This window comes from Notothenia rossii (assembly GCF_949606895.1).
Source record: "Notothenia rossii genome assembly, chromosome: 8".
Classification (NCBI taxonomy): domain Eukaryota; kingdom Metazoa; phylum Chordata; class Actinopteri; order Perciformes; family Nototheniidae; genus Notothenia; species Notothenia rossii.
In genome coordinates, this window is record NC_136906.1 from 61089517 (window position 1) to 61108639 (window position 19123).

Below are 19123 nucleotides of genomic sequence, written 5' to 3' on the forward strand. Positions count from 1 at the left end.
TAACAGATTATGCAGTTTAATGTGAAGTTATTCATTTTATTTCAAAGTTTAAAAACCCTTTGCTATAAGTCAAACATATCATGGAACTAATATTTTTAAATATATGAGCTTTAACTATCCTCATTGTCAAACTATTTTTTTTTTGTTAAACATTCAATAATTTACTAAGATGCTCTGATCAGATCTTATTTAGATCTTTACCAGCTTTGTAACTAAATAAATGTTTCTGGCCACTTTTTCTCCATCTCTCTTGGTTAGTTTGTTACTTGTTTGTTTATTTGTTCTTTCTTTTTTTAATCTTGTGTTATATCAAATCATGTCTGGTATTATATTGTCTTCCATTTGTTTTGTGAGTGTTTGTTTCCTCCCCCCTTTAAAAATTAGATGATAAATCTTAAGGGATTTATCCTGATATAATAAAAGATTCTAACCAATTAAAAACCAAGGCATGGGGGGCTAATCAACAACAACAAATTGCAAGCCGTTCTTTACTTTTATAACAATGCTAAGCGTACTGGTTTATGTGTGAAGTTGGGCTCTGCAATTAGGGAGACATTTATATTGTTAAGGACACACTTTGCAAGCACCGAACTTGAATGTCATTGGCTGCGATGAAACACATTGTAAACTCTCAGCGACGTTTTCATAGATAACATTGCTTTATCACTTTGTGACATTTCTGTGAGCAGCAGAGTCAATTTTTCATGTTAAGTGTTAAGAAAAGCAATCCGGGCATTTTATGGGGAGATAATATTCTCTGCTTTGAGTTCTTACTCAGCTCTCTGCTCATTAAAACAAAGAAATGTACTCCCTAATGAGTTATTTGAGTAACTGCTCCTTCAAAGGCAAACTGTACAGGGATACAAATAAATGACTCCCACAAGTGACAGAGTGCATATATGAAATATTGAGTCACGTTGCAAATCTGTACATAACTTTTCCCAAATAGACAAAGTGTGACAGCGATAGGTAGCAGAGCTGTGAACAGGGGGGTTTGAAAGCAACAAAGAACATTCAGTGAGCAGACGTCACTGTGCATAGAGTATCAGTTCATCCAGCAACAAGCCACTGTGTCTCAGTGGAGCCTGAGGGTACACGGAGTAGAAAGGCTCAAAGCTCTTTGTGCATATTTAGTGCAGCGTGTTTCATAACTTCTAATGCCTCCTCTCAGTTGAATTGGCTCTCAAAAACAGGTTTTAAAAGATCATGACTTTTATGTGTGTTCTTTTATCTAGCATATTTGTTGTTGTCTAATGTTTTTTTGTCTACCTGCACTGAGACAAAATATATTGATTGGCAACTAGCTAATTATGCTAAAATTCATTTGAATTGTGTCCTGTTTCTGCAAAATTAACAATTCATTTTTTTGGTTTGTGGTACTCAGCAGGGAGGTTACACCAAAGGCTTCATGCTATTTCAATGCCTACTTTTGCTTCTCTCATTTCTTTCTGCAGGAGTAATAGCGAGCAGTGAAGCATTCATGTCTCCCCTCAGACAAACCAGTAGAGACTCAGTCAGCCTGTAAGATTTACATCAAACATCCACATGTTTCTGGCCTCAACTCCTCCAGAGTGAAATCGCATTAATCTCTGTATGGTGATATATTCAAAGCAAACAAGTGCCAGCACCAATCCATTCCAATGTGAAGTCAAGGTAAGAAGTAAAAAACAACTTTGTTACCAAACTGCCATTGATTTCGACACCAGTGTGAGTTTCCTTGCAGAGAGTGCTATTGATTTACTGATGCAAACAAGAAACTCAAAATGTACAGCCTGCTTTTATTCTAACACTAAGATTTGAGTCTTTACTTTGTCATGTGCTTTTATATCAGTTCCTTTATATGCAAGTGTTTTGTGTGAAAATAAGCACACAAACACTCTCTGAATTGATGCATTGTGTTCACATTTCAGTGTTTTTGTACGGGACCACAAATAGAAATTCAAGCGAAGCTAAGCAGCATCACAGATTGGAGCGTCAGTCATTGAACATTTAGCGAAACATTTGCACAACAAACAACGAGCATGTTCACTGGCTCGTTGAATGATCAGAATAAGTGTGATAGATGTCCACTTGGAGTTTATCCAGTTTCTGTGGTCAGCCAGCGTGCAAATAATGCTTCACAATGGGATGTATGTGATTTGAACAGAAAGGCTGGAAAAACATGTTTGAATGCTATCTCCTGTTGGCATAATACGATTTGCTATTTAAATCCTGGTCAAAGGTTACCTTTCAAGAAGGCCTCATTGAATGTTACGGAGAAGATGCCCTTGAAGTGTGGTCGATCTGTTGATCAGTTTAAGTGACAACAGCTCACCCTTTGAACCTAACGAAGGGTTTAAACAAAGTAATCCAGTTTCTCTCTCTCCATGCTGACATACCACTCAATGTGAACGCTCCTGTGAACAATGTTTAACATCAGTGTCAATTTAACCCAAGAGCTGAAGGTCAAAGTAGGGAACATGCTTGAAGGCAACATCAATCATTTTTATTATCATGTCAATATGAGTAACTTTGACATAATACAACTCTGTATGCTAGGGAGCAGAGATAAAGTTATAAATCATTTGCAACAAATGCATAAAAGTTGTTATGCATGTTACAACTATGCTTCTTAGAGAAAGTTGTTCCTGCAGATGTTTTCTGAGTGGTTCTGTAAGTACTTAAATCATAATTGCAGTCCTGATCATTAAACTCAAGATATACCCCAGTGTTTAAACAGAGTAAATTAGTACAATTGTGTCCTCCAGTAAGCGTGTTTTGGATGCCTTTCCTCTGCGGCAATAAGTGGGGGGAAAATCGATGACATGTAAAGCCTGTGCTAATATGAGATTTAAGGGAGCTCCTTAAAGGGGACATATTATGCAAAATCCACTTTTTCATGTCTTTTATAAATAAACATGTGTCCCCTCTGTGTAAAGAGATTCTGAAAGTTTCAGGAACAAATATTTGCTCTCTTTTTGTCCGGATCCATTTATATAAAAACCTGTCTGAAAATGTGCTGATCAGATTTTGGCCACTTTGTGATGTCATAACGATTTTTTGGTTTGTGTATTAGCAAATAACCAACCAAGGTAACACCCGCCCACCTTATCACCTGCATCTCCTCCTAGAGCACCATTGTTTTATTTTTAACCAAATATCTCTCAGAGGGGCGTGGGGAGTTGCTCCTTATTTTCATCTAAAGTAACAGACAGAGAATCAGCACTTTTGAAACAGGGCTGAAACAGAGGGGATTATGGGATGCTACAATGATCTGTTTGGTGTTTGCAGCCAAACACTTCAGAGACATGTTTTTTATATATCTGAGACCTATAATAAAGAAATGAAAAACAGTACAATAGGGAACCTTTATAAAAGGCGTTGTAAACCGGATCAGACACTAAAGGTGTTACATGCTTGGTTTTGTGGTTTGTGGATCTTTGTGCAAAGACATACAATCCAACTAGAGTTCAATAGAAAATGATGATTATGCCTTAAGAATCCAACCTCAGCCCGTTTCACAATCTAATAAACCGTTTGATGTCTCCTGTGGAAAGTTTGTATTGATCTCCTCTTCACAATTGCTTATTGTGCCCAGCGGACTGAGTTGTGTGATAGGGCTAGTTTGCCTGCACATGTCCAAATCAATACTTGTGATGAAAACTGAGGACAGGAAAGCATATGTTGCAATTTGTATTCACTGAATTGAAGAGGTTCTGAGCTAAAGGTTTGTGAACACCTTCAGTTTTGTAGTGGTCAATCTTTTGTTGTGTTCAGGGGATGTTTATTCTTAAGGCTGAGATATGAGCCAACTGTGTTCACTGTGCTGAGCAGTGTTGACTCATCATCCATGACACTGTTAAATCATTAGCATATTTCAGTGAACAGCTATCTGCATTAATGAAATGAGCTGGTCCTGCAGTACAGTGAGTAACACTGGTATTACAGGGGTGGGGCAAATAGGTATGTGGCAAAATATGAGCATGTTATCATATGAAAAACATCACCGTTACAACTAAAAGCAAAAACATTATACTGCACCAAAAAACTCCCCTCCATATCCTCCTTTATTGCACTTTAGCCAAATCCCTTTAGACAACAGTTAACAACAATGACAAGTAGCTGACCACACACAGTCACCCAATAAACTAACTGGCTTAATAGTGATTATTATTTCAACAACAATAATATTTTAGTATTTGCAAAATATTCATAAAGACTGGCAGGCTTTGCCTCATTCATAATTGATCATTCCTTGAAGGTACTCATCATCATTTTGTCCCAAAAGACCTCATTAAGATCTTTAACTTTACTAATATTACTGAAAGAAAATAGTTTTACTAGAACATTGTCTGCATTATGAAATACAAAAAAAAAAACACTCCAATGGGTGATGGCAGAAATTTAGAGAGGGTCGTTTTTTGGACTTTAATTTCAGTTTTATTTTCCACAGTTCATTTCCAGTTTCCCTATCAAATTAAATTATGGATTTGGATCCTATTCTAATTTTCAACAGAAACAGAACGAGCTTAACGATTGAATGGGAGATTTTATAATTAAGAATTACACATTTTACTCAGCCATCCTCTATTTGTCTGGTAATGAGGATCATTTAAATCCTGTATTGCATAGACCAGGGGTTTTCAAAGTGTGGGTAGGTGAGCCTCCCCTCAGAGAACATAAGAACAGCCGCGCCCCCCCTCCCAATTATTATTTCTGTTATTATTATTATTATTATTATTGTTGTTGTTGCTATAATGCAGGGGTATTCAATTGCATTTCAAAGAGGTCCAGTAAGGCAAAATGTAATTAAATGCTCTGTTTTCGCTGTCTACCTTCCGCCATTTGAAATTACTCCGACTGTTTCTCTCCTCTTGTCTCGTCTCTGTGTGTGTGTGTTTGAATCTATCGTGCATACTGCACCGATTTGATTGGCTGAGTAGCGTCACCTCCTTAAAACATTAAACAATAACTTTTTAAAACCTTTTTATTTTTATGTTTTAAACATATTGTATAAAACTCCCCCACTACTTGGACTATTCCTTGCACCCCTCTAGAATAAGCCCGAATGGTCTCAACCATATTGCATCAGTAACGTGCACTTGTTATTATAACAAGATCGCAAGGACGCTGGTAGCGATCGGAAAATTGAGTGTTGTTCAGTTTGTGTGTTGTGGAACATGCGTGTGCCGTGCATGAAAATATACCACACACCCAATTACAATTGCATGTTCAATTCACTACCCTGGAAGTTAATACAGTTGTTAAAGTTGGAACAGCCTGTGGACAGCCGTTCTTCCTTGCATGTCAGTCGCCGACACCTTCTTACAGAGGACAGGCACATCTAGCTGCAGCACGACCCGTATATTTCCGCACGCCGTGTTCTCAAGACATATTTTTTTTAACATTTTAAACATGGTGGATAAATCCTTATATGCTCCCGGCAACACACTGAGCGTCAACTTTGCCTCCTTATTACACTCACCCCTACTTTAGTGGGAACAATGAGTCTGCGTCTTTGATGCACACAGGAATAAACGCAGATCATACTCTGGCTGCAGCCTTTACCGGTACTTGCTTTTGATCAAGGTCAATGCGGAAAACCTGCACTCACACAGGTAGGTGGAGGTGAAGGGAATGAGCACTTTTACAGCCTTTTTGGTGAGGTGGGGGAACTCGGTCTCCACAGACAGCCACAAGTGGGCAAGTGTCACTTTACTCGTCTTTTTCTCTTTCTTTTGTGTCTCACGCTGCGCCCCCCCCTGAAGCTCTCTGGCGCCCCCCAGGGGAGGCGCGCCTCACACTTTGAAAACCGCTGGCATAGACAATCAGGGCATAATCGCCTTTTTGGGCCATTTCTATTCTATGCAGGCCTTTTGGGTCCAATTGAGTCCTTGAGCCTTTCGAAAGAGTCCTTCTGCTACAATAGTGATGCTAATAATGTAACAGTTTGGAGAACGAGCGCTCCATCATCCTGTTTGCTGAATGTATAAACCAGCAAGCACCTTTGTAATGACACCTGTATAGGTCCTTTGGAACCAAAGTTCCATTCTTTGCTGCCTATCCTCCTCAAATGTCCAGCACTACTTCCCCCTACAGTGAATGGTACTGATACTGCAGTGTGTATCAATCATCCAACAGATGCTTTTGGTCCATTAAAGTTTGGGTTCAAAGGCACATTTTTTATAATTGTCCTGACTTTTATTTCAGCTAACTATTAAAGCATGATAATTCAAGTTGGGGATGGATGAATGTTTGCTAATAAATTAGAACTTTCTTTAGATCTTACATTAGATTGTGCTGAAAGACTAATCACAAGAAAGTGAAAATTGCCCCTATGTTCAACATAATGCCAGACATTATAATTTAACCAGAAGTAAGAGCATTTGATCACAAATAACCTCACTCTCTTCTGTTTTTCTTGGAATATCAACCATCAAATTCCCTCAGTAGTTTTGAGCCAAACATAAAGCTTGTCCCCAGCAAAGATCAGAACCCGGTCGAGGCTTTCAGTCGACGCATGGCATTTTGCTCATCATGAGCCACTCACCTTTAGTTCTTGCCTGTAAATTGTTGTTATGAAAGGGTAGGTGTTTTTGTCTGAACGCATCGAGCGTTCCCTCTCAATGCACCCCCCTCACCTCGCTGCCTGTAAGGTCCTATATATTCATGCCTCACTAAAATGTGAGCGCATTCTCGGACACACACACTGTTCAGAGGATTGGGCTTGTATAATTTAGTGCATGAGTGCTTTTGATATCTACTGGCTGTATTGCTCACTTTGCATCGCTAAGCCCCGGTCACATACACAACTTCCTCCCTGGGGACAGCACAGTCAACTGTATCCCCTTGCTAATGCCCTCTATGCAAAACATGTCAAATCGAAAATCTATCATTCACACAAAACATTGAGTTCCTTGGCTGCTTTGGATTAGCAGCGTTTTCCTTGAATGTATCTACCCTGCTGCTCTGACCAGTAATTATTTCAGTTTCCATAATAGAGCCTGTCTGCATTCACTCAGATGGATTTCAGTGAGCGGCCATGAAGGCACGAGAGGCGAGAGAGCAGATTTATGGAGCACGATATTCTCATTTTGCTCGCAGCTGTTGTACACTTTCTGGGCTCATGGTTTCCAAGACATGATTGAACTTGAATGTACTTGGCCATACATAAAGGTCGGTGCTTGTTGTATAAACATGGCATGTAAACAGTTGTATAATGCATCTTTAAGCCTCTATATAGGTGAGACTGAGTCATTTGGATTTCGTACCCTATTCCCCAAAGTCCCTTTTTGTGTCTGAGTGATGGAATACATGCACTGAAGAAGAACACATTGCACTACAAGCAAGCAAGACAAAAACATGCAAAGTGCCAAAAGAGGATGCCAACAGTTGTCAGTTTTAATGTTCCGAGCCGCGCTGAGCATACTAAGTTTGAGCTGTGCCGCTGCACATGTCAGCTCACCCTAATCCAGAGAACGATAGGAAGACGACAGCAGTCACAGATTGAGACACTGTAACATTTTGGAACACAAATGAGTTACATGTTCCCATGGAAAACTGGACAGGATATACAGAAGGCTGATTGAATACAAATAATTTAATAATTCATCAGTCAGTTTGGCTAAAATCGGACTCAAGGTTTGACAGACTGTGTTTGTCCATACATGTCTACTTTACTTTTTTCTTTAAATGTAGAGTACATTAGCCTCCTATCAAACATGTAAACAGGCATGAAATGTAGGGTGTTAACAGTTGATAATACAGAGGTATTACATAACTTCAGCTAGAGACTTTGGAAAGCCTCATAAAAAAGAGAATGAAAAGAAGATTTGTGATAGACCTCACGGCACAATATATTGAATATATCTGGAATCCAATATTGTATAACTGCCATAAACATAACTGTATTCAACATTCAGTGGCAGAATAAGAACACCAGCAGCATCAACACAGTGTAGGCTGAGCTGAACTTCTCTCCAACTTAATAAACAACACTTATTTACAAAATATTGTTCCAGGGCACGAATCCTGGTGATGCCGTGTCCACCCCCCTGTACCTATCCTCAGGCACCTCACGACATTCAAAACAAACACACTCAAATGAAATGTCTTCCAATGCTCTTTAAATGTGGTTAAATGATCACCTCCTGAATGAACTGTGACACTAATTCACTTAGTGCAAAATGTCGACATTGTGCTTGCATCAAATTTCCCTCCAATCAGTCTCCATGGAGGTTTAATGAGTCCTGACATTAACAGAGCCCAAAGCCCTCCTCCGACGCTCCTGCAGCCCACTCTTCTCTTTATTAGAGGCTCTCCTCAGCTCCAGTCTTCAGAGCAGCTGGCGCACAGTCAGCACAGCTCTCTCCTGAAGCTTCAGAGCGACGGGAGTTGCTGCTTCTTCACACATTTTCTTGGATATACCATCATCTCGCCAAAATGAGACTTATTTATGTTGCTGTCTTGGTTGCGGCTTTGTTGACAGGTAGGTCATTATTTTCTTCTTCAGTGCTTTGAGTAAGTGTGCGCACTTCAGGACCATGGACAGAGACACATATTTTTCCTTTACTTCAGTTCATGCGATCCTGAATAATTCTAACATTTTTCTAATGCAGAAAATATAGCGCTTCCAGTGGGAAAAGAAGGGCAGAGAGAAGATGTGGTATGTTCTTTTTCAAAGGCAATTTGACTAAGTTCAAAACAGCAGCTAATCAGACAAGAAGGCATTGAAGAGCTTCCTATTTACTAGTTGTTGTTTTATTGCAGGTCACACGCTGTTTGGTTGAAGTCCTGTCCAAAGCTCTCACCAAACCGGACTCCAGGCTGGACCAGGAATGCAAAGACATTCTCCAAGCAGGTTTGTAGCAGGAGCATATTTAATCATTAAATACCTTTGTTGATGCAGCGCTCTTTTAACTGTCAGTTGATTGAGACTCTGAATAACTGGTAGATTTGAAAAAAGTATGTATTTTTAACCAACTTGTAACAAAAATTAAAAGCATTGCTTTAAGGCAAAGAAAAGAAAAGAGACAACATAAAACACTCGGGAGATCTTCAAATGATTTAAATGCAAACCAAAATAACTACAAAGTAATTGATGAAATCCTCAATCACAAGACGAGATTCAACCTAAAGCTTATACTTAAAGAATCTTTACACACCTTTAAATGCATCTTCTTTTCTGTCTTAGAGGTTACACATGCCCCACTGGACAAGAAAAGTGGAGACGGGATAGTAACTCATGGAGAGCTGGCCATAGGTCAACCTGAGGAGCCTCAGGCGAAGGGTACCGATTTGAAAGACATCGAAGCTTTCTTGAAAACCGTTGAGGAAAAAAGAGAAATCCCAGAATACGAACGCAGCCAGGAATCCTGGAGTCTTGGTGACGAGAAGGAGAAGAGACACGAGAACGAAGAGGAAGAGCAGCGGGAGAAGAGGAGCGGCTGGAGGCCTGGGAGATACCACCAAAAGAAACACAAACGAGACCAAGAAGAAGTAGAGGGGGAGGAGCCAGAGGAAGAGCGTAGCCAAGAGTCCTGGGATGTAGACAAAAGGAACGGGGGCGAGGACGAGCAGGAGATATCAAAGCGCATATGGAAGCCAACACATCGTTATCACCACAAGAAAAATCTCCACAAACGTGGTGAAGAGGAGGAAGAAGGTGGCGAGCGCAGCCAGGAATCATGGGGTCTTGATAAGAGGGGCTGGAGACCTGGAAGGTACCACCAGACACGACACAGACGTGATGAAGAACTCGCAGAAGAAGCCAGGGAAGAGCCCGATGAAGAGCGCAGCCAGGAATCCTGGGGTCTTGATAAGAGGGGCTGGAGGCCAGGAAGGTACAACCAGAGGAGGCACAAACGTGATGAAGAACTCGCAGAAGAAGCCAGGGAAGAGCCTGATGAAGAGCGCAGCCAGGAATCATGGGGTCTTGATAAGAGGGGCTGGAGGCCAGGAAGGTACAACCAGAGGAGGCACAAACGTGATGAAGAACTCGCAGAAGAAGCTAGGGAAGAGCCCGATGAAGAGCGCAGCCAGGAATCATGGGGTCTTGATAAGAGGGGCTGGAGGCCAGGAAGGTACCACCAGACACGACACAGACGTGATGAAGAACTCGCAGAAGAAGCTAGGGAAGAGCCCGATGAAGAGCGGAGCCAGGAATCCTGGGGTCTTGATAAGAGGGGCTGGAGACCTGGAAGGTACCACCAGACTCGACACAGACGTGATGAAGAACTCGCAGAAGAAGCCAGGGAAGAGCCCGATGAAGAGCGCAGCCAGGAATCCTGGGGTCTTGATAAGAGGGGCTGGAGACCTGGAAGGTACCACCAGACACGACACAGACGTGATGAAGAACTCGCAGAAGAAGCCAGGGAAGAGCCAGATGAAGAGCGCAGCCAGGAATCCTGGGGTCTTGATAAGAGGGGCTGGAGGCCAGGAAGGTACCACCAGACACGACACAGACGTGATGAAGAACTCGCAGAAGAAGCCAGGGAAGAGCCCGATGAAGAGCGCAGCCAGGAATCCTGGGGTCTTGATAAGAGGGGCTGGAGACCTGGAAGGTACCACCAGACACGACACAGACGTGATGAAGAACTCGCAGAAGAAGCCAGGGAAGAGCCCGATGAAGAGCGCAGCCAGGAATCCTGGGGTCTTGATAAGAGGGGCTGGCGGCCAGGAAGGTACAACCAGAGGAGGCACAAACGTGATGAAGAACTTGCAGAAGAAGCCAGGCAAGAGCCCGATGAAGAGCGCAGCCAGGAATCCTGGGGTCTTGATAAGAGGGGCTGGAGGCCAGGAAGGTACAACCACAGGTGGCTAGGAAGGTACAACCAGGAAGGTACAACCAGGAAGGTACAACCAGAAGAAGCGCGAGAAGAGCCTGAGGAAGAGCGCAGCCAGGAGTACTGGGACTTTGACACTGGAAGAGACAAGAGAGAGTGGAGGGCCGGCAGGTTCCATCAGAAGAGACCCAAACGTGAAGAGGAGCTCTCTGATGGGGAACGCAGCCAAGAGTCCTGGGGCTTAGACAAAAGACAGGGAACAGAAGAGGAAGGAATAGAAAAGCGTATATGGAAACCGACACATAGATACCACCATAAGAAGAAGTACCATAAACGTGGCGGAGGATCAGAAGAAGAAGAAGAAGAGGGAGAGCAGATGGCTGCCTCTGAGGATTATGAGGAGGCGGGAAAGGACGGGGACGACGCAACAAGGTACTTCTATCTTTTGTCACATTGAAAAACTTCTACTCTTTATTTATGCTAGTATGTATTCTGAACCCTGGAGTGTTTCTACCAGTGAATCCCCCAAGGTTAATACGGTAGGATTTTAAAACTAAAACCACCATGAAACTTCCCCAGTTGATTTGTTTCCCCTAAGGCAACTCTTTTTTTTTTATTTCCCCCTTAGGTAAAAACCCTAATCATGAATAAAGGAATGATATTTGAAAACTTGTTGATATTTCTGGCTCAAAAAGCAGGAACAAAAATATTGAGAAACCACCTTTGAACATGTCCTAAATTCTGCAGATTTAGGATGAATATGCCAAGACATTTTACTAATTCATATCACCATGAAACTTCCCTAGTTCCCTACTAATATTAGGACAATCATTTATTTGGATTACACATTTTCTGATATGTTTTGTTAGAATATGTAAATGAGGCTATTTAATGCGAACTGTGAGTGTATGAGATATCTACAGAAGGGAAGAGTACAACAATCACCTAAAGTTGTTTTGGGGATGTTTTCTTTCTATTATTCAGATAGAAGACATGTCATGGACGCAGAATAGCCTAACATTTCTTTCATAATTGACCATTGCATTGAAAATCAAGGTTTTTACCTTGGGTGCTTTGTCTCATTTGAATTGGATAAGCTCATTTATCAGTGTACACGCGCTGGCGGTACAACGGTCGGTGGAACAGCATCTAATTTGGGCTATTTTTCAGGTATCTGGCAGAGAACCGCAATCCCTGGATTTACAGAGGTTTCTACCATCCTGCAGCAAACTCAAACAAGGTAGGTATACAGTCTGAAACAGAAGTAGCACATTTGTGTAGTTTAGAAACAGCGTGAACATGCAGATTGAGAACATTTGATCTTTAAATCAACTCTGTTTTCTCCTCCATTATAAAGTACATTGTCAATTACCAGGAAGGTTTTGATTAAAAAATCCTTATTTTGGCCTACATTTAGCAGTTTAGATATTATCTGATTCTACTTTTTTGTGTTCAGATGGACGAACTGGCCAAGTTGCTGGGCTATAAGGTAGACCAGCTGGCCAACCAATCAAAGCAAGAGGAGCCAAAGAAGAGCATGCACCAGAGAGTACCAAACCCGCGGGAGGTAAGAAATGTTTCAAATAACCGCGAGAACAAATGATCTTTATGATGATTTATTAGCCGTCATGTTTACTTTGTTAAACTGCTAACTACACCACTTAACTCAAGTGTAAATACAATCTTATAATATTGTTGTTTATGAAACTAGGTAGAAGCCAGGATTCAGGTATTAAAATGCAAGCAAATCATAAACACTTAAATTCCAATAATCCGCCCCGATAGATCTTTGAGAACATAACTTTTTGCACATGAAAAGCCAACTGAGATCCATCATTTAAAAAACACTTTACTCTGTGGGTTTTCCATAACACTCTACCCCCTATATACTTTGAGCTGACCCAGTGAAGCACATCAATTGCCTCCACCAATGTTTCACTGGGAGGAAAAAGCAGCAATTATGGAAATGTCTACTCTTCATGGAGATGTCAGGGTTTAGCCTTCAGTACCACAGAGCGTCAGTGATTATGCATCTGTGCAAGTGCACATCAAGAACTGCCCCTCATGAGCATGTCACAAAAAGAAGAGTAATGCATCCAGAATATTCATGGGCGGTGAGTCGTTTCTCCACTATGCAATACTTAACTCTAAAATCACTTCTTCACGGCACTTCTCTTCAACACTTTTGTACTTGCACTTTCCACATCTAGCTTTTTATGACTTCTACAGTAATCCCACGAAGAACCTCATAATGATAGCCTCCTTAGAGAAATCAAAGGGATAATATGTCCATTAAAAAGAGCTACAGCCTGTAGAGACCTGCTGCCTTTCTTCTCACTTTGAAGCAGGAAAGGAGGTGTAGTAATATCAGCACTACAGCATCACGACTCGGGATAGGGAGGGAATGCTCAGCCTAAATTGACTCATTATGCAGGTACTTGAGCAGGCTTGGGTAAACAAAGCCCTGATTTCTATTCTGTAAATGGTGGGGAAACTGTTCTATAATATGTCCATGTTGATGTTTTTCAGAAGGAGCTGGACAACCTAGCAGCAATGGACACGGAGCTGCAGGAAATCGCTGCCAAGTTGCATGACGACAGCGAATAAACCAAGATGGAAGAGCTGCTAGCTTACTGTATGTTAGCTAATTTAGTGTTTAAAAGACAAAAACATCCATAAAGTCTGGAGCCTTGCCAAAAGCATTTGACCAACTTGTTTATCATAGTATTTGTGATATTTTGATGTATTGAAATGTACTGAAAATGATCAGCATGGGAATGGGTTTGATGTTTATATACATGTAATAAGAAAACTTAGAGATTTGAATATATCTGAGACAAATTACTCAAATTGTGTTCTAATGAGTTTGTTCAGTCTGCACTCAATAAAAGTAGTTATTCTGGGACCAAATAAATATCTCTCGAATCATTTTTAAAAAAGTGTTCACACATCGGGCTCATTAGTAGGGCTTTCTTTATTCCGTGCAGATACAGATGTATCCCACAGTGAAGCTGCATCATATAACAAATGGCACTTTCTGCACAGAAAAAAAAAAAAAAAAAAACTAGAGCTGCAAAACTTTAAAAATCAAAAACGTTATAAACTTGGTCTAGAGGTATCAGACATAATAAAAGATGATTTCAGCAGTTCCTCACATAACACATACTCTGACCTCGTACAGCCCTTAGCGGGCTCATAGTTTACTGCTCAGCATTGCGCCTTCCTCTGCACTGATCTGAATTCACAAGGAGAAAGTGCTCTGATGAACGCAGACCAGACACTCTGTCTTCCTTATTCCACATGTGTCAAATCAGTCAGCAGAAAGAGAAGTCAATGCTGGGGGAGAATTCCCTGCAGGCTGTTGGTCATTTGCCCTTTGTTTGTTTATCCTTCGGTCTCTGTCACTTTCTGTCTCTTTGGCGCTGGTTCCTCATCTCGCCGCGAGGCTGCAGGTTTGGAGCCCCCCCCGGCGACCGTTGTTCCTGAGAGGAGGTAGCCCCCACCCCCGCTCATCAGCAGCACAGGATGTGTCCTGTTAGGCAACACCTAGGGGCACAACACGTGTATATATACAGTCAGCAGACATTGATTCTACAGGAAGGGCTGGTGGGAAATAACTTCAGTCCTGAGGGAGCACATGCAAACAGTGTTCACATCCAGTTGCTGCATCGTACACAGACATAAAGGAGTGGGCAGTGAGAGCGAATGGAGTCTCTGCAATAATGGATCAGGAGGTGCTTATAGCAGATTATTGATGCAGCAAGGATGGAACAGCAGCAACACAGTTAAACAGAGAGGAGAGGAATTTCATTCTTTCTTCAGCATTCATTTAGGTACTTATTTATGGCTGAATCAAGTAGTGGATTGACAATTCTGATCATCTTTTTATTGACTAAAAGCCATGCAAACATGCAAAAGAGATTTTAGTATTAAACCTACAAAGATGGATAGTTATATAAAACCCCTTATAAAAGTTTGTATGCAAAAGAATAGCAAAGGGCTGCCTGATACAAAACCAAGCATAGGACCACATTAACATTCATAAGGACAAGTGTTTATGTCCATAAGCCAAATGTAGGTCCAACATTCACCCTTTCTTTCATCTCAAGCTTTATTATTTGAAAACAGCCACCTATTTTATCTACAACTATTAGCTGAGCTAAGGTGAACTGCACAGTTTCAACCGTGAACCGTCGTCTCATCCATTGCTTATATTCAAATCTTGAGTAGACCAGCTTTAACAATATAGCTCAAACCTAACTCGGTGTAGACTTAGAGTTTAAAATGTACCTGATAATGTCTCAGCCAGTAGTCTGTGAGCTTCAGGTTGACCGTACCGCCTTGTTCCTTGAGTTTTGTGTAGCACTCGATAAGACACTGCAGAGAGAATTAAGAGCATTCAACAAACATACACAGGGGGATCACAGGTAATAATGGCAAGGACTTGGTAGTAACTTGTTGGCAGTGACAGGAGGCAGTAATGTAATAAGGATGTTTCCCGCTGGAGCTCTAAGCAATACAAATCCTGTGTGCAGCTAATGAGAGCTCTTTCTAAGATAGCTAATTATCCTTCTTCAGGGGGGACATCAAACTTGTTTTTGTGGCTCCGGTAAATACCCGAATCGTGATGATCTTACCTCTTTGTATTGGGAGTAGACCACAAAAGGCCTGGAGGGGGAGAGGAACTTGAGCAGGGCCATGAGGACTGGACACGGGTTAAATCGGCTCGCTATAACCAACCTGCACGTGGGGAACAAAACAGATGATCAGGCAAACCTGTCCAACATGAAATACACTGTAAACCGTACACTGTGTTATTGGAAATGTGGATGTAGGCAATTGGAATTTAGCTCTGCTGTGCTGCATGTGAAGGATGTCGATGTCATTCCTATTGTAGACATTCATTTCAGATGTTATGAGGCTGGATATGAGTCGGTGAAAGAGGCAGATTTATAGAATGCAAGAAAAGCTGTGGTACTGTTTATGGTATAGCTGCTATGATATAGAAAAAGGAAAGTCAATAGGCTAACCAGATCAATACTATCTCTGGCTCATATGTTCCTCACAATCGTCATCCATCAATCATAAACAGCAATGAAGCATTCATCATCATCATCATCATTCATCATTAATATATGACAGGGAACTGCTAAGCAATCATTTTGTGCTCCTTATGAGGGCACCATGAGCTCGGAGGAAGACTTTTATGGAGATACTTATCATCATTCATCACTTTTTAATCTCTGTAGATCAATATTAACTACTCAGCGCCATCTAGAAGTAATTAAGCAGAGGTGGGAGTGAAAGTGAAGTAGAAGAGTGTAGTGGATCAGAAATGTGAAAGCAGGATAAATCTGAGACTGACCCGTCGGCATTCCTGCCTTCCAGCAGGGAAGCAGCGGCTGCCAGCTTCTTCCGCTTCTCCTCCTGCTTCACCTTCTTTTCCTGAGCCTAAAACCAAAAACACACGCCATGACGTCAGGGCTCTCTCCTTCAGATCCAACATACAGGATTATTCTTTTTGGATAGGCGTGAGTGGGGTTAGAAAATAGTGGGCATACTTTGGCTTCTCTGCGTTTCTCCTCCTCTTCTTCTTTTTTGGGGACAAGGCTTCCATCGGCACCACTGTTTGTCTCCATGCTCTGGTCCTCTGGACTGCCCTTCTGTTCTGCTTCAGTCTTCACCTCTGCCTCAGTCTTCACCTCTGCCTCAGTCTTCACCTCTGCAGTCATGTCGGACTCCTTTAAATCTGCATCAGAGAAAAGTCACACAATCTTAGTCCGTGTGGAGTTTATCAGTAAAACATGAGGATAAAACATGATGCAAAACGCAGCATTTGTGAACTTGTACCAGGGAAATATTTATTTCTCTTTTGCATGGACTAGCAGTACTCGAGAACATATCTTTCAATAATTAACAAGGCAGGCTGTACCGGCGCTAGGATCTTTGGCAGTGGTGTCCAGAGTTCCTGCTATCAGAGCATTGAGATGGCAGATGGGAAACTCATGCAGCGTATCGTGAAAATGTGCAGGGAAGCCAAAGCTCTCCACACCCGCACGAACGGGCCCACCTCCTGGGTACATTTGGATCACTGAGCCGAAGCCTGCATGAGGAGGAAAGAGTGGCTGAATATACAAAAAGGGGACGGAATGGAAAAAAAAGAAATAGCTCATAATTTCAATGCCACAGAAAATGTCTCAGGACTGACGTACCTCCCATTCTCTCCATGACGGATCCCAGCACGAGGCCAGCACAAGTTTCAAACACCAGGACTTTACTGTTGGCGTGGATGTTTGCCAGAGTCAACATCTGGGCCAGGGTGTCATAGCGCAAGTGGCTGTATCACAGGAAAACACACACATGATATATTCACCTGTCTCTGCTGTGAAAAACATTCACACATGCTGTTATTCCACATGCTGACTCACCAGATCTTCCCTGGTTCCCGGCCGTGGTACATCATGGCCAGGATGCGACAGGAAGGTTTAAGAATTGTCACCATATTTTCATACCTGGAAAAGCACAGGAGTTTGAACAACTGATAAAACTAATTACTGCAACCTAATTCATTTGAAAGTTTAAGGACAATTGTCGATGCATCATCAGTAGTGACTCACTTCTTCTTTTTCTTCTTGATGTACTTATCCTGGGCGTATTCAGTCTTATCTTTGAATGTCGAGCTGTTGTCTATGAGCTGCTGAATGATTTCCTGTGGAGCACATAAATATATTGTCTCTTTTCTCTCGTCTGTTAAACTTCAACATTTTATCTCATAATTTAAAAGATAATTTTCCCATGACAAGGCAAAAACACGAATGCATCGGCCCATCTCTAAATCATTTCCCTCTTCCCTGTTCCGCCTGTAGCACAAAGTCTTAAATTATCAACAGTGGGTCACAAATAATTAACATTCTCTTTAATTAAAAAGGTTGAGTTATTGAGTTATGTCTTGAAATAGCTGAGCACTGAAGATAAATCAAACTTAATGGTGCAATTGTTTGGACTATTCTCTGCTGCGTATTAAAACACAAAGTCTCTATAATGAGCAGTGTACGGCTATTCCATTAATTTAATTACGGTGTTAATTTTCATCATAATAAAAGACCATGCCCTTAACACTCACTTATGTTTACCTAATCGTTTTTGTTCAATCAATTGATTTACAATACTTATACGCATGCTCCATTTATGTTTTTTTCATGAAATTCGATGACAATAAAAAGTAAATTAAATGTTGAGGACATACAATTTAAACAACTGACCAAACACCTGTCAGTATAGTCACACTTTTCCATGTATGTCTGTAATTACAATACTCTTTATGTACCTGTCCCTTCAGACCTTGCTCTTTGAGCGTCTCGATGTCATCCCTGGTCAGCTTCTGGGATTTTCCATCATCTTGAATGTTCCTGTTGTCTGTGCCTGCCCCCTTTGTATCTGAGGATGGTTACATAAAAGGAGATCACTCAAATAGTATTTTACAAGTTCATGCATACAGACTAGGAATACAATATATTAATCACAAATAATGATGCCCTGAAGACATTAAAAGTGGCAGTTGTATGGCTCAATCATGGCAGTGACTGTTGTTGTGTTTCCCAGCAGGTTACACACCGGTAGAGCTCTCTGGGTCCTTGGGCTTCCTTGGCTGCAGGATCCCTCCGGATGCCAGCTCAAATGTAGTGCTGTACAACTGTCCCACAGCATTATCCAAGAAGAACCACTGCTTCTCAAAAATCACCTTCCTGTGAGTAGATCAAACAGACAAAAACAACACAAATCAACAGAAGGACATCTTTGCAGCATCCATCACACAGATGTTGTTATATATCACTTCAGATCTGTCCTTTAGCTAGCCCCAGTTTGTTCTTTTCATTACGATAAAATGACAAGAGCCATATATTTGGGGCTTGTCTTTCCAGTAATAACAGCTTTGTACTTACTTCTTCGTTTGAATTTGCACAGCTTTGAAGACATCTCCTCGTTTCAACACAACGTAGTCCCCCTCTTTAATTGTGTACAGAGAGTCATCGTCTACGTTGTCCCCCATAATAAAGCCGGTTAAACCAGCTCGTCACTCAGCTAAGAAGTAACCTTCACCTTCAGAGACTAATACGGAATAGCCCTGACAAGGCACGGTTCAATAAGGCACTAAACCACCCTGAAGTAGAAGCAAAATACGGCAAATCACTATTTCCACGTGTAAGCTACCATTTCCCTAGCATTCCAGGACGACTAAACAATTGCAGATTGTTGAGCGTGCCATGCTTCATCATAGCACTCTGGACAGGCGTCACTGAGCTTGCTAGCCTGAAACATAGATTTCAGAATCATCGATCAACGTAAATGTATCATTAGAT

The 19123-nt window shown here is 41.5% G+C and overlaps 2 protein-coding genes across 2 annotated transcripts; one reads left to right on the plus strand and one right to left on the minus strand.

The window, feature by feature from the left end:
- Window positions 1–1623: 1623 nt before the first annotated feature.
- chgb (chromogranin B) lies at window positions 1624–13605 on the plus strand. The gene is made up of 8 exons (XM_079644661.1): window positions 1624–1653; window positions 8293–8467; window positions 8598–8644; window positions 8749–8839; window positions 9173–11195; window positions 11934–12003; window positions 12220–12330; window positions 13293–13605. Exons 2-8 carry the CDS (start codon window positions 8422–8424, stop codon window positions 13368–13370), a joined length of 2466 nt encoding a protein of 821 aa, XP_079500787.1. The 5' UTR covers window positions 1624–1653; window positions 8293–8421; the 3' UTR covers window positions 13371–13605.
- Window positions 13606–13719: 114 nt separating this feature from the next.
- Window positions 13720–19031, minus strand: trmt6 (tRNA methyltransferase 6 non-catalytic subunit). Its single transcript, XM_079644662.1, has 12 exons — window positions 18707–19031; window positions 18378–18508; window positions 18091–18200; window positions 17381–17472; window positions 17192–17275; window positions 16976–17100; window positions 16696–16866; window positions 16325–16512; window positions 16129–16214; window positions 15401–15503; window positions 15054–15140; window positions 13720–14309 (listed from the first exon to the last, which is right to left on the minus strand). Exons 1-12 carry the CDS (start codon window positions 18811–18813, stop codon window positions 14148–14150), a joined length of 1446 nt encoding a protein of 481 aa, XP_079500788.1. The 5' UTR covers window positions 18814–19031; the 3' UTR covers window positions 13720–14147.
- Window positions 19032–19123: the final 92 nt, after the last annotated feature.